The 13,949-nt window shown below is 39.7% G+C and overlaps 1 protein-coding gene across 2 annotated transcripts in view; it reads right to left on the bottom strand.

Annotated features, from left to right (window-relative positions):
• The window catches only part of sh3gl3a (SH3-domain GRB2-like 3a), a 45,577-nt gene extending 32,614 nt beyond the window's left edge, over nt 1-12,963 (bottom strand). Inside the window, exon 1 of one of the 2 annotated variants that reach the window (XM_046033017.1) lies at nt 12,753-12,963. In XM_046033017.1, the coding sequence (XP_045888973.1) occupies nt 12,753-12,797 (45 nt within the window). In that variant the 5' untranslated portion in view covers nt 12,798-12,963. Of the gene's footprint in view, nt 1-2,915; nt 2,942-12,752 lie in introns of those variants that run through there. The other variant, XM_046033019.1, reaches the window with a different exon arrangement.
• Nucleotides 12,964-13,949: the final 986 nt, after the last annotated feature.

Below are 13,949 nucleotides of genomic sequence, written 5' to 3'. Positions count from 1 at the left end.
AGCATCGCTGCAGAGTGGATGATAAGTCTACCACAGACATACTTTTCATTTTACACACAGACCGGTGCGGTTATCTGTTATTTGTTTGGGGGAAATTTGTTTTCAGTAGCGGAGACATCCCCTTGGACACACAAAGATTACACAAGGCATGCACACACACCAAAGCTGCTATAACTTCCATTCCCTTTAAGTAAATAGAGAATCTTCTGCTTCAGAGGGTTGCAAACAAACCCACACTAACTGCTGTAGCTGTTCTTCATTGATTGGATAGGGTCACTGAAAGGCAGACAGCTGATTGTACACCTTCTCAATAACACACAGTACAGTGTTGTCATAGTAGAGTTCAGGGATCAGGGACCACGCAGGTTCCATGAAAAGGCTATGGGTTCCCGCGGTGAGTGATCACTAGTTTGTCTCTATAATTTGTTTAACATCAGATAGAGAACTTTGAAGATTGTAATCGATATTATCTTGTCATACGTGTATAGATATAATTCAAAACCACACAAACAAAAGCAAATCTTTAACCTCCCAGATGTGTCATCGGTACAAAACTTATAGTGTCTCACGTGTGTCTGTCAGACAGGTCTGTAAATTGAAAAGCTTGAGATGTCCTTGGCTAGATAACATTTTTAAAAGAACCTTTCATTCTGCATTTACTGTATACCAGCCCCATTCGAATGGCGGCCCGCGGGCCACATTCGGCCCCGAAGCAACCTCCATGTGGCCCTGTGCATGATCTAATATATATGACAACAAAAGTAAACTATATGTATAGTGAATGGAAGTAGCTGAAGAGCGAGCTATATCGCTTCCTTCTCATCTTTGTTGAGTTTCACATGCGCTGTACCCATCACCGCCAATCAAGGCTCAACTGTCCGACCTGCAGCCTCTCCCCTCCTCTGTGTGTCTGCAGAGCGCCTCCACTCCACACACACTCCCGTACTTCAAGGCCATCTCCCAGGGCCCTCCCATTTTGTTGTCCCTCGAACTTTATAATGAATGAATGAATCGTCATACACAGATCAAAGTTTCGGATGCTTGTCTGACGTCACCTAAGTTGCCAGATCGTCGATGAAACATGATCTACACTAGTGTTTCTCAACGGGGGCGTGTCTGCCTGTCAACCGTTTACCATTCAATCCGACAGTTATCTAGTTTAAATACATGAAAAACGTGTTAAAACAGAGGAGCTAGCCTATTAAAGTCCAGGAGTTAATAACCAAATTAAAATGAATTAATTTATCATTAAGGTGAAAAGGTGCCACAATCACATTTAAAGAGGTTAATTCCCCAAACAACAGACACAAAGAGGAGGGAAGGCTAAATCATGTGTGTTGACTCAGCAGGGATGATATTAAGTAAGTTGATCTACAGGAGAAACATATTATAAAGCAATACAGAAGACCTGAGAGCCTTACTGCATTATATTCTGATATATTTTTATATTTTGAATTGTCACCTTCCACCTGAATTTTGTGTTTCCCATAAATAAAAACATTTCCACCATAAATTGGTGCAGATTGTCAGAATGCAGGAAATTAAGTCTTTAATCCTTATAATCCTCTGGGGGAGGACCCCCAGACCCCCTACTTATTAAGTGCACCATCCAAAAAAGTTTCTGAGGGGAACATTCACTTATTAATTAAATATAATTACTATTGACATGGCTTTTTTGTTCTCTGGGAAAGTCATAAAATTGTTTGCTATTCGTGTTATTATGTGCTTTTTTCATGTTTTTAATAACAATAGCAACAACAATAATAACAATAATAATCAAATCAACAATATTCAGGGAAAATATCCAACATGGGGGGGGCGGTAAGGGAACTTGATAATGGATAGGGGGGCGCTGGCCCAAAAAAGGTTGAGATCCACTGATCTACACACACCATCCACACACTACATACAATTTCAACCCATCTATCACTGCAGCTCAGAGTATGTGGGTGGAACTTTCTTCATGTGTTCAAGTTTCAGTGTGTGCAGGAAGGAAGAGGCTGCAGACAGTCAAGCAGACATTGTAATGTTTCCCTTTAAGCCACTCAACCAGATGTATCTAACCCCAGCCTACAAAACCATACACCACAGCTCTGTTTCAGGAAATCAAAGCTGCTGTCAGTTGTTGCAGGAGAATCATCTCCTGGCAAACTGTAAGTGAGTTAACAAGATTGTCTAGCTTACTGAAAACAGACAATCAGAAGACTTACAAGAACATGAATTAATCTTTTCTCAAAGGAAAAAAAAACACATCAGACACGATGGCATGACATTATTGGATTAATCCTCCTTCGTCATGCCTGGGCTAAACCTGCCAATCCAGGTAATTGCCTCACTAGGGGCCTGTCAAAGGAGGGACACAGTTGTTCGTTATCATCAGTAGTGTCATTAGCCGACGAGCTCTGGCCAGATCTAATGTAATTATTATTCCTTCAGTCAAGCCACATGGTGTGAGTGGAACACAAAATCATAATGACAGCTGGTAAACTAGCAAGCATGATACCACTCATATTTCATATTCATATAGGTTTCTCTGTTGTTAATTGACTCCTCGCTAAGCCATGCCCTGAATCCTCAGCTGGCCAATCACAGCGCAGTATAGGTCTTGCTCTAACTGAGGTCCGACACTTTCATGAATGTGCCTATTATTTTTTTATTTATATATTTTTCTAAGATATGGTGAAACGCTGTTCCTGGAGCACTTGTAATAGTTACAGTTGCTACCCAGAGAGGTTGACAGGAGACGTACGATTTACTCTCTTTCCAAAACCTTAAATAAATCCAGAAAAATGTCGGCTGTGGGTTGTTCCTAATGTGATATTAGTTAGCTAACACGAGCTAACTTCCTACTGAATGTAACGTTATGAAGCCCTACTGTTCTGCTTTTTTTTTTGTAATAATGAACAGAGGCCTACCCAGCTTTACAGGAACAGTGTTGATCCTTAATATTGTTGTCTTTTGTCTGAGTCGTCGGGGGATACAGTGGTTCACTTGTACTGTGTTATCGGTAGGCTTTAGCTTCTATTATTCATTTCTTTCACATCAGTTTAACAGCCTGAAGACAACCTTCAAATGTATAATGCAACTGCAAAACTGTCTGCTTCTTTCTGAGATTGCTTTTTCCAGCACTTTAGACAATATTTCTCTGGGGAGTGCAGTAATAGACAGTGGCAGCGCAGGCAGTTTGTCAGACTTACCAGTAACGAAGGGGGGCGGGGCTTAGCGAAGGGTCAATTCAGAGAGTTAAACTGAAAAAAATTCCACTGTAAACATTTGGTAGTCTCAATACACCACTGATATATTGTCAATACAGTTTACAGCCTGACTGATACAAAATTCTAGAGGACATTTCTTTTATCATCACTTGAGATTCTAAAAACCCAACAACAGCCCAGTAGCTCATACAGAGTTTTTTTTACATAACACATAATCTAAACATTTTTATATGGATCCCTGAAATTTGTTTCTTTAAATAATTGGGACCAAAAAAAAGGTGACGCTATTGACCTCAAACATATTTATTTATCTGCCAATATATCCACTCATACCCATACCCAGCTCATTTCCTGTCTGAGGCAACAGCTGCACCTTTGTCAAGCTCCTGCAGTTTGCAGATGATTGGGCTCATCTCAAGTGGGATGAGTCCGCCTACAGGTGGGGAACTGGCCATCTGGTGACCTGGTGGAGTCTGAAAATTATCTCTCACGCTGAAGAAGTTCAATGTGCCAAATAGTGGTCGACTGACATGGGTTTTTCAGTCGCTGATATTTAGAGAGCAGGCTGCAAACCATCAGGGCCAGGGTCACAACAACAGTCATACTTGCAGTACTTTTTTGATTAAATACTAATCATGCTGCCCTACTACAAACTAAAAGCTATACCAACAGCTGAACAGGGTATTTGGAAGTCGATCCACAATGGAAACTGCTATTAGAACCCATCCCATACCCATAATACTTCCTGCTTCATTCTGCTTCTGCCCATTTCCCCTGTATTTCTCTTTCCTGAAGTGCATAAACAGTAACTTTTCTATCAGGAGCTCTGAACCAGAAACAAATAAATAAGCAAAAGCAAAAACAAATAAGCTCTCCGTCTGTTTTTGGAAGATTTCACCAAACTCCCACTGCTCTTTATGCGATTATCCCCTAGTGCTGCACTCTATTGTTACAAGCTGTTTCAATCTGTATCTTATGCCAGCTGCATCTCATTTTCACAAATTATTTTTGAGTCCCATCTGAATATTTCTGCAAAAGTTTTTTCTAATGTTCTTTCAGTGTGACGAAAACATCAGCTACCATTTACATACAGTTCCTAACAGTTCGCTGCATGTGGAGCATGCTATGGTGAATAAATAATTTAATTTCCCTACTTTCTTAAGGATTTCTCTGTAGATTTCCTTAAATATGATGTTGCAAAAATCTATGTACATCAAGACCTTAGAAAATATAAGTTTATAAACAAAATCTAGGATAGAAACAAGGTATTTTCTCAGTGGAAAAAGAGAAGCTACTAATACCATAATTCACTCTTTGGGAAATCCTCCAAGAGGACACCCTGTTTCTGTATCTCAGGTATCAGTTGCTGTTCAGCTATGGGCTGTTGTACCACCAACATAAATTTGCTGATCCACGTCAGCAAAGCCACACATAATGATGATGAGCTGCTGAAATGTTAATGAGCTGAAAGGCTGCCTGAAAGACCGCCAGGTGACTGTTGCTCAGTCCCTCCATCACCGAGTCATTAAAGATGGATGGATTCTTTTCATGGAGGTGTCAGCTCTATCTCTATCTAGTGGCATTTTGTTTCTGCAGGCATACATAGGTTACTGTGATAACATGTTGCTACTGCAGAGTAGATTAAATCAATTAAATCCATGTGGCAGGTGTGCATGCACGAGACAGCACACACGTTGTGTACTCTGACCTGTGGTGAAGACATGAGGCAGCTCAAACCCTGAGAAACTTTCACCTAGATTGATAAGGAGTTTGGTTTTTAATAGGCTGCTTGACTATTAGCTTCAGAATGCTTCCGCCTTCATGACAGCAGGATACAGGGCACTGCGCCTGACAATTTTTGTAACTTTCTGACAATCCAAACATCACACGCACTTTATGCAGTGATTGGCCAGGTGTGCTCAGTGTAAAAGTAGAAAAGGTTCCCACACCTCTGTCCCTTTTCAACCAAGTATAACAGAGTGCTCATGTGTGTAAATTTGATCTGCACAGGATCGGATATTCAGCTGCTTATCGATTGATGCATCTCTCTACTGCTAAACGTTCTCTTTTTCCAGCGTCTCATATGAGGGGGGTTTGCTGCTTTTCTCTGTTTTCTATCATTTTAAACCAACTATCTTTGGATTTTGGCTGGACAAAACAAGACATCTGAAAATGTCATCTTGGACTCTACGCAATTGTGATGGGCATTTTTTTGTATTATAGCATTTTAGTATTATAACTAAAAGACTGTTTGGTGCAGCCAAAGAATAACAAACAGATGAATCAATAATGAAAACAACAACTGAAAGCCAACCCACAGAAAACCATTCAGTCCATCAGTGTTGACAAACAGGATTGAAAATGCACACTTTTAAAATTGTAAAACTCATCTTGATGTTGTGCACACTCACACAACACATGTGGAGATTTATGCAAAAGGCCAGATATTAGATTCCACTACAATACCCTAGCCCCTTTTCCAATAATAGTGGAAAAAGATTTAGATATGGTTGAAATCAACAGGAAGCGACAATGTTATCTTCTGCTGGTTGGGAGAGATTTTTACATCTGTCCCATTTCCACTTCAGGAAGCAGGTGAAATACCAAACAGTGTTTTTGCTTTACATGACATACACTATGTTCTGAAAACTGATCTTTTGCTTGCTTTTGTCCTGGGGCGATATGCCTGATTGATAGAGTCTGGCTGTTATTTTTAGATATTTTTTCACAGTGTTTCCAGTAGCAGGAAACCACTGAGGGTGGCCTAAATGTTAGAAAAGCTCTCAATTGTTTTACAGCCTTGACTTTGACTGCTCATCACTGCATGACTCAGAGAATAACAATAGTGAGATCAAACAGGTACCAGGAAAAATACGGGCAGAACATTCTGTTCAAGGGGCGCTTTACCTGTGAAATCACTGGCCACCAAAGGAAAAGACTCTATTAAATCTTTTTCATGTGTGCAATGAATAAAAAGAAGTGAGAGTGCATAACATCCCTATGTTAGAGACCTGACCTCCATGTTATCTCATGAAACAGGCTTTGAAACAATAACTGCATGTCTAGTTCAATGTACAATTATACAAGGAGCAAAGACACAAACCGGAAGTGGCAGGTTGACATTTAGCTCATGCACATGGGATAACTTCACGTGAGTAATTACATTCATATTCCCCTGCATAAGCCCAGGTGACCAGCATGCAAGTTCCTCTCTGCTGTGAGGGGAAACGCTAGTGATACTCTGAATCGAACTGAAGTAAATCTCCTGATCTATGATTCACACAGATGCTGGTCTAAGGTCATCACCAACGTCAGCACTTTATGTAGTTAGATAACTGATGGTATTTGGTATGGGAATTTCAATGACACACAAGACAGTTATAACCCGAGGCAAGTGGAAGGAATTTTTCACTAGGAATGAGACAGGGCTTGGAGGAACCTAACCAATTTTACAATTGCAAATTAAACTGCAGTCCATAAAGTATATTATTTCTTTATTAGATAATTTATACCGTAGCAACATAACGATACACCAGGTATCAGTGTGTGTGTTTTCATCTTTCACTTTATAGCAATCACAAAAAATGGAAGCAATGTTAATTAAAACAGTAAAAAGAGAAACTCAGCAGCAGATTGGCGACTATGACGTGACTATAGAATTAGTGCTGTGGATATAGACATTATGCTGAATTTGCCATGTGAAAACCAATTCCACAATTCTAAGAATTAAACTTTTAGCCTGTATTCGTATCTAGTTCATACAAATCCTGATACACAATCCTGATTAAGGTTTGCTCTTGGCGACCATGTGCTCACACCAAGCGGTAATCCCCGGCTCTCACAAATGAAGCCAATGTGGAAGTAACTTAAACCTGCATTCTTTCTAACGGCCAGCAGGGGGTGACTCCTCTGGTAGCAAAAAGAAGGCTGGTTCTATTAGAAATAATGGTAAAATGGTCCTTCTTCTCAGCTGATTTATTCCCTCATTAAACACTTTCCTAAGGAGTTTATGGTCTAAGTCTTATTTTAATACAGCATGATGTTCATTTAGTAAATTATGGTCCCATTTAGGGGAAAATAGACGATAGAGCAGCATATGCTTTAGGGTGGGGCTACCTTGTGATTGTGTGTGACTCGTCTCCACTGCACTGTGTACATTTAACCAGCGTCGTTGAAAGATTATTTTTAGTCAGCTGTTTATTTTTTCCATTAAGTACATTTTGTTTAAAGCCCATTTTTAGCTAGTTATTATTATCATCCCGGTTAAAATCATAAATAACCTGAATTACAGATGCACCTAGCTAACCTAGCAAGGTGCTTGCACCATCATCTCGTCCAAATATGGTCACATCCGGTGCCTGGTTGCAAAAAATCAACATGGAGGCAGCCAAACAGCAAAACTCGAGACTTCAACGGGTGACATCGCGGTGACTACGTCCACTTCTTTTATACAGTCTATGGCTCACACCAAACGTGAGATTTTTGGCCTTGAATTGTGTCTGTCAGGCAACCTACTGACTGTATGCCTTTAAAAAACAGCTATATTTAGATTCAAAAGTGACAATGCAAAACTATCATCTTAAAAAGTTTACTGTTAAATAAATTAGGGATGCACCAAAATGAAAATTCTTGGCCGAAGTGGAAACCAAATATAATGAAAAATTTTGTGAATCCCAAACATGTACATTCACATTTTTGCTTTTTTTTTTTTTTTTTACCATTGCATAAATTAAATAGTCAAAATGTTCTTTTTACTCAGTGTTTCCCACAGGATGTGGAGAGACTTTGGTGGGTGGGTCCGTACCATACGGACTACTAGAGTAAACAGCAGTTTCCCTTCAAAAGAATGTGGACTCTCTTGAGGAGGTGAATCACTGGCCTACACATACATACACTCAAGGGAATTCTGTTGTTGTGGGTTTGTGCATGTTAGCAGAACTATGGCGTGTATAGTATACATTACAAGTCACGGACAAGGTGGATATTTTACAAACACAGACCACGTAAAGCATAGGGATGCAACGATATGAAAATTCTTAGCCGAAGCCGAAACCAAATATAATGAAAAAATTTGCCGAACACCGAACAAGTACATTCATATTTTTTCCATTTATTTTGTCATTTTTTTTATATAGTCAAAATGTGCTTTTTACTCAGTGTTTCCCACAGGATTTGGAGAGACTTTGATGGGTGGGTCAGAGGCCCAAAAAGGTCCGGTAAAGTAAATTACATGTGTCCATTTACTGTTAATGTACACATGTAATATGTTTTATTCTTTCTGTGAATATAATCCATTTAATCTTATTTCCACACTGTATAGAAACCTTATTTTGAAAACCAGACGTTGTCACATGTCTATCCTCGCGACCCAGTTTGATAAATAATGTTGTATGTGGTTCTGGTATTGCGTAACATGAAGACTTCACAGCCTCTCTTCAGGTAGGACTCTCACACTGCAACACTTTGTAAAGAGAGAAACTGACAGCATAAAGTCGCTCACCTGCCAGTCAGCTCGCTCTGGTCTGTTTCGGTTACCATAAAGGCTTGAATACGTGTGCACTTCAAATTTAGGTGCGGCTAGCTTAATCACCTTCTCCCAAACGAGTGAGAGAAACACTCAAAGCGGGTCAGATTGTTTGTTGCCTTTTCTAAGAAGTCAGCCACAGATGGAGTGGATGTGCTAGGAGACAGTTCAGCAGGACAGCGTCTTCAAAGGGCCAATTGTTGGTCTTTCTCTGACGCTTTAAAATGTAATTGTTCGGTAAAATTTATTTGGTCTTTTGACTTATTAAGCCAAACACAGAAAGTGCTATTTTCGGGCAATTAATTTCGGTGGCTGAACATTCGGTGAATCCATAAAATAAATAAAAGCAAAGGCTTGACAGTACACTTTAATAAGTCCTAAAACAGACAATTGTCTCTTTAATAGCAATGCTTTATCTGTTGTTTTTGTGATAAAAGTTGAATTTACTACTTGGCCTGTCTTGATGTCTACAGTCACACATACGGAGCTGAAATCTTTAGGTGACTAATTATCATGGTATGTGGCCAATACAACAGGTCCAGGCCTGTACATGAAACCAGCTCTGGGGTAACTAACATCATGTTCTCACACAGAAAGGCTGATCAGGTAATAAACACAGTATTTGAGAAATTAGTTTGTTGCACACTAAGGCCTTTGAAAATGTTACATTCATGTACAGCAGGATGGCATTAAACTGATGGACACCAGAGAAAATCATGTACCTTTACTAATAAAAATATTTTTCATGGTTACAACTGAGTGAGATTCAATGTGCAGCAGCACTCTGCACTGAAGCTTGAAAAGGAATAAAACATTTTTCTCTACACACCCCACCCATAGGTCAGTGTCAGCTACCAAACTGTACATCAGGGAGTATAACCCAGGCACTTCAGTAAGGCGTGTGTCATGAAGTACAGTATAATGCTAAAGTCTGACATTTATGCACCAAATTATAAAACTATAGAAAATTTGAGGTAAACACTGATTGCACAAGTGGATGAGATTTACATACAGTAGGTAGCTGCTCTAGTGGGCATGTCCTAGAGTTCTGCACGGGCCTAAAAAGGGACATCCAAAGCATATAAAAGCCACTTTAAGATCCGACTCTCTCAGCCAAGACTCGACCCAGCTTAAGGGAAAGCTATATTTTTGCTTCATCCAGAACTGGTTGTTAGCTTGCAAAGCTAATGCCCACTGACTACACTCTATCTCTTTCTATTGCCACCAAGCATTGCGTACCTACTTGGAACACATGTCACTTGAAAATACTAAACCAAGACCAAGCCCAAGCTTGAAGCTCTAGTAAACAAAAATGGCCCAAACCCAAATGTAAATGCTCCGTACTTGTATAGCGCCTTTCTAGTCTTTTAGCGCTTTTACACTACATCTGCATTCACCAGTCACACACATTCATACACTGAGCCTAAGTGCTCAAACGGAAATTCACATTCATTCATACACTGGCGGAACAGCTGCCAGGGGCAAATCGGGGTTCAGTATCTTGCCCAAGGACACTTCGACACGCAACCAGGGGGAGCCAGGGATTGAACCGCCGACCTTCCGATTAACAGCCAACCCACTCAACCTCCTGCGCCACAGCCGCCCCAACACTTTCTGTCTGATAGCAGAATCCCTCTATGTCCAATGGCAAAATGCATCAGCAGGCTACATGTATGGTAAGGGAACACCTAACAGATGGACAACAAGCCTGTGAGGAAAACCTGATGCCAAACTCCATCCTAATCCGATCCATTTCCACCTGGAGTTCTGGTGTTGGCTTGCTTACTTTATCAGCAAAGGTTCTTAAAAGGTTTAAACAAAGCTTAAGACATTTGTGAATCATTAAGAGCCACTGCTCATTTAGACAAGCAGATGATCCACAAGGCAGCATTTGTTTCCAATTACCCGTTATCTAAATGTTAGAACTGGTTCACAGTTACTCACTGCCACCCACCATGGTGTATTTTGGTGTCAGGAGGCTGTGGGAAGCCAGTCCATTGTAAATGAAACTTTATGAGCGTTATAACATTAACAGTGCAGTTAGGCGTAGTGGTGGCATGGCCAAATTAAACAATAGGTACCTTTGTGTTTGAAATTGTTATTATAAGAAGGCGTGTTGGATCAATGTTTCTGATGGCTTCATGTTCATTCTACCTGCCTGTAAATAACAGTGAGTTGCAAGCGTGACAGGACAGCAACGCTACTATGGATACTTGTGTGACGAATCCTCAAGAAGGCGGGCAAAACAGATCCTTGGATAGTAAGACCGTTATCATGACACCTTTGCATAAATTAAATAGTCAAAATGTGCTTTTTACTCAGTGTTTCCCACAGGATGTGGAGAGACTTTGGTGGGTGGACAGAGCATAATTTGATAGCTAAATAGAATATTAACAGCTGCTGTAATACCGCTGTCTATAGTAAAACTAGGCTTGCTTTCCACCAGGGTCTCAAATGTAGAGATTCAGAATTAGTTCTCTCTCCTATAGAGATATGCCAAACTACATCAGGTCAAAATATTATGATATTTTTTTATGTTCAATAAACAAAGTATTTCCACTCTTCTTGCTAGCTTTTCCTGACATTATGATCCTTGCAAACATTTCATTGACTCGGGGGTTGATGGCAGGTCTATGACACAACCTGTCACATCAAACGAGTTGAAATTAAACGTTACGGAGATTAAATTCATACCCTTACAGTGTTATAGAGTGTGTTGATGTGCAACCTTAAAGTTATGTTTGCATAATAAGCAAAATAAATTTCAATCCACCGCACATGTCTTGCATCCTTCAAAGAGAACTCAGTCGACTCAGCAGCACAAACAGCACACAGTCTCCACAAAGGCTTCTTCACAAATGTATTATTATTATGCAGTAAGTTATTTATTAACATAGAACTTCAGTTCATTTGTAAGCGATCATCAACTGTGGGAGTGCAAAAAGTGGCACACAGATGATATTGATGATACTCCTAAATCATAATGTATTCTCACAATGAAGTACAAAATAATGAAATGAAACGTGGTCATAAGCCATATGACTACTAAAGAAAGACTTTTTATTTCATTTCACTTATTTTTATTTCCAGGGTGCGACCAGATCAGGAATAATGCAGCATTAAGACTTAAGTATTGCAGCACACAGTAGTGCAGATTGTTGGACTTTAAATGAGATGGTATTTTTAATTAAATTATACACTATGTTACTATATTATTTTACATTAAAGGGGGAATCTAATCTGATGTGTGCAAGAATTCTTGAATACTGAGTGATTGTCAACATTAAGCATTGGTGAAATTCTTGCAAGACACTTTCTCACGAAACATAAACATAAACACAGAAGACTGCACGCTGAGACGACGTTTTGACCTGACGTAGAGGAGACGTTAAAAACTGCAGGTGGAACGACATCGACGTTCTGACCTAATGTCGGTTCAACTTTCATTTTGACTGAAGCTTTATATTTTTCAAGTTTTCTTCAACGGCGAAATGTTCGCTGGGATATTAGCAGTTTCTCCCACAGATACTAACGTTAGCTTGGGAACAACAGCAACTAACGTTAGGTCGAACATTTGAAATTTTATTAAAGTACTGTGTTGCCAGATGAACAAACACTTTAAATAACAATGCCGAAATATCCATGGCATTTCACTGTTTTGTAAAGGCTCTTTAATGAAGTCAAACGGAGAATGCGTGTTTGCCTGAATGCGAGAACACACTTCATTGTCGGATTTTCTAGCGGACTTTGGTGTGACGCTGTCTCCCTACAGAACGAACTTATCTACCGTTAGATGGGAAAGTAACGTAACACACAACGTTACAGCTTTAAATGCCAAGAAACTACATCTAATTTGGCGCCACAATCCACCACAGTTAAATGTAAGAATTTAAAGTTAGCGTGTTAATGTTTTCTAACCACCTGGATCCTGATTCCGTTTACCGTTAGCAGCAGACATGGTCCACATCCTAACAATTGTTGTTATGAACGAGCAATAACAGGCGGCTCCATACCTGACTGGCTTTATGGAACTGTTTCTTCAGCCCGGCCACAGACATCTTCGACAAACGTGTAACGCTTCACCTCTGGAGAAAATGTTCCGTGAAACACCGAATAAAACTGATAAAATATCTACGTTAAAGAAAGAGCCAAGCGACTCCACTCAGCGCTGCACTCATCAGTCACCGCCGTTCAAGATTGCAGCAAGACCAGAGCTGAGTAAAGTTCCGGCAGCGGAGGCTGACAGAACCGGAAATAGTTTTATAAAAAAATAAAAGTATTTCTAACATTTTATTGCTTTTCATACAAAACGAACAACATCAATATTGTCAGTCGGGGTGCATTTGTACTCTCAATACTCAAGGCATCTCAGTATTCTTAATACAGTGGTTTTATTTGTGATTGGTGTTCTGACCAGTCCACTTTTCTAGGTGTTGTTATGCGTCAAATGCACATATGTTATACACCACAGTGTCATTCATCTTAAACAGTTGTATGTGGTTGGGATTTTCCATCATTTCATCAGTCAATCAACTTCCTGAAATAGGGACACTGCTTGCAGTAACCTACAAATGTAGAAACCTTAAATACCTTGATATAAGGTCCAAAGGCCTTAACTGAATGTATGTACATATACACTTATCAAATAACATTGTAGTGTTCTTGTGCAAAAAATTGAGAAAGCCCTAAAGGCACCACAAACATGGATGTGTTGGATGCTTCTTAGTTCTCTCCTAGCCTATACAATTGTTTGATTTTGGCCTACCATTAATGTGTTTGACCCTAAATTAATTCTTGATATTACTATTAGGCTGCTTAATACATATCCTTAATATTTATTAAATGTAAGAAGACGGTCTGTATACAATGTATTCTTTATTTCATTGCAGAGTGCAGACTAATTTTATATTCATTTATTCTTTTATATTTTCTCATGTATTTTTATAGTCATCAATTTTATTCATTTTCACTTGCTGCCTATAAGGTGTCTACAGGTCGTGTGACAGTTGTAAGTTTTATTTTAAAGTTAAAACAGGAAGTGGAATGTACGTGGTCTTGCTGAACTCACTGAGTGGCGGAGGAGGAGAGGGTTTCCTGAATCGCAGAGATGTCGCCACTTCTCAAATCCCATTGGCTGGCAGCTGCTCGTGCGGAGGAAACCGCGGTGGAGAGAAATGATCACTTCAAAGGCGTCGGAAAATATCTTGACA

This window comes from Micropterus dolomieu, linkage group LG20 (genome assembly GCF_021292245.1).
Source record: "Micropterus dolomieu isolate WLL.071019.BEF.003 ecotype Adirondacks linkage group LG20, ASM2129224v1, whole genome shotgun sequence".
NCBI classification, from domain to species: domain Eukaryota; kingdom Metazoa; phylum Chordata; class Actinopteri; order Centrarchiformes; family Centrarchidae; genus Micropterus; species Micropterus dolomieu.
This window is presented reverse-complemented; position numbering and strand designations above follow the sequence as displayed.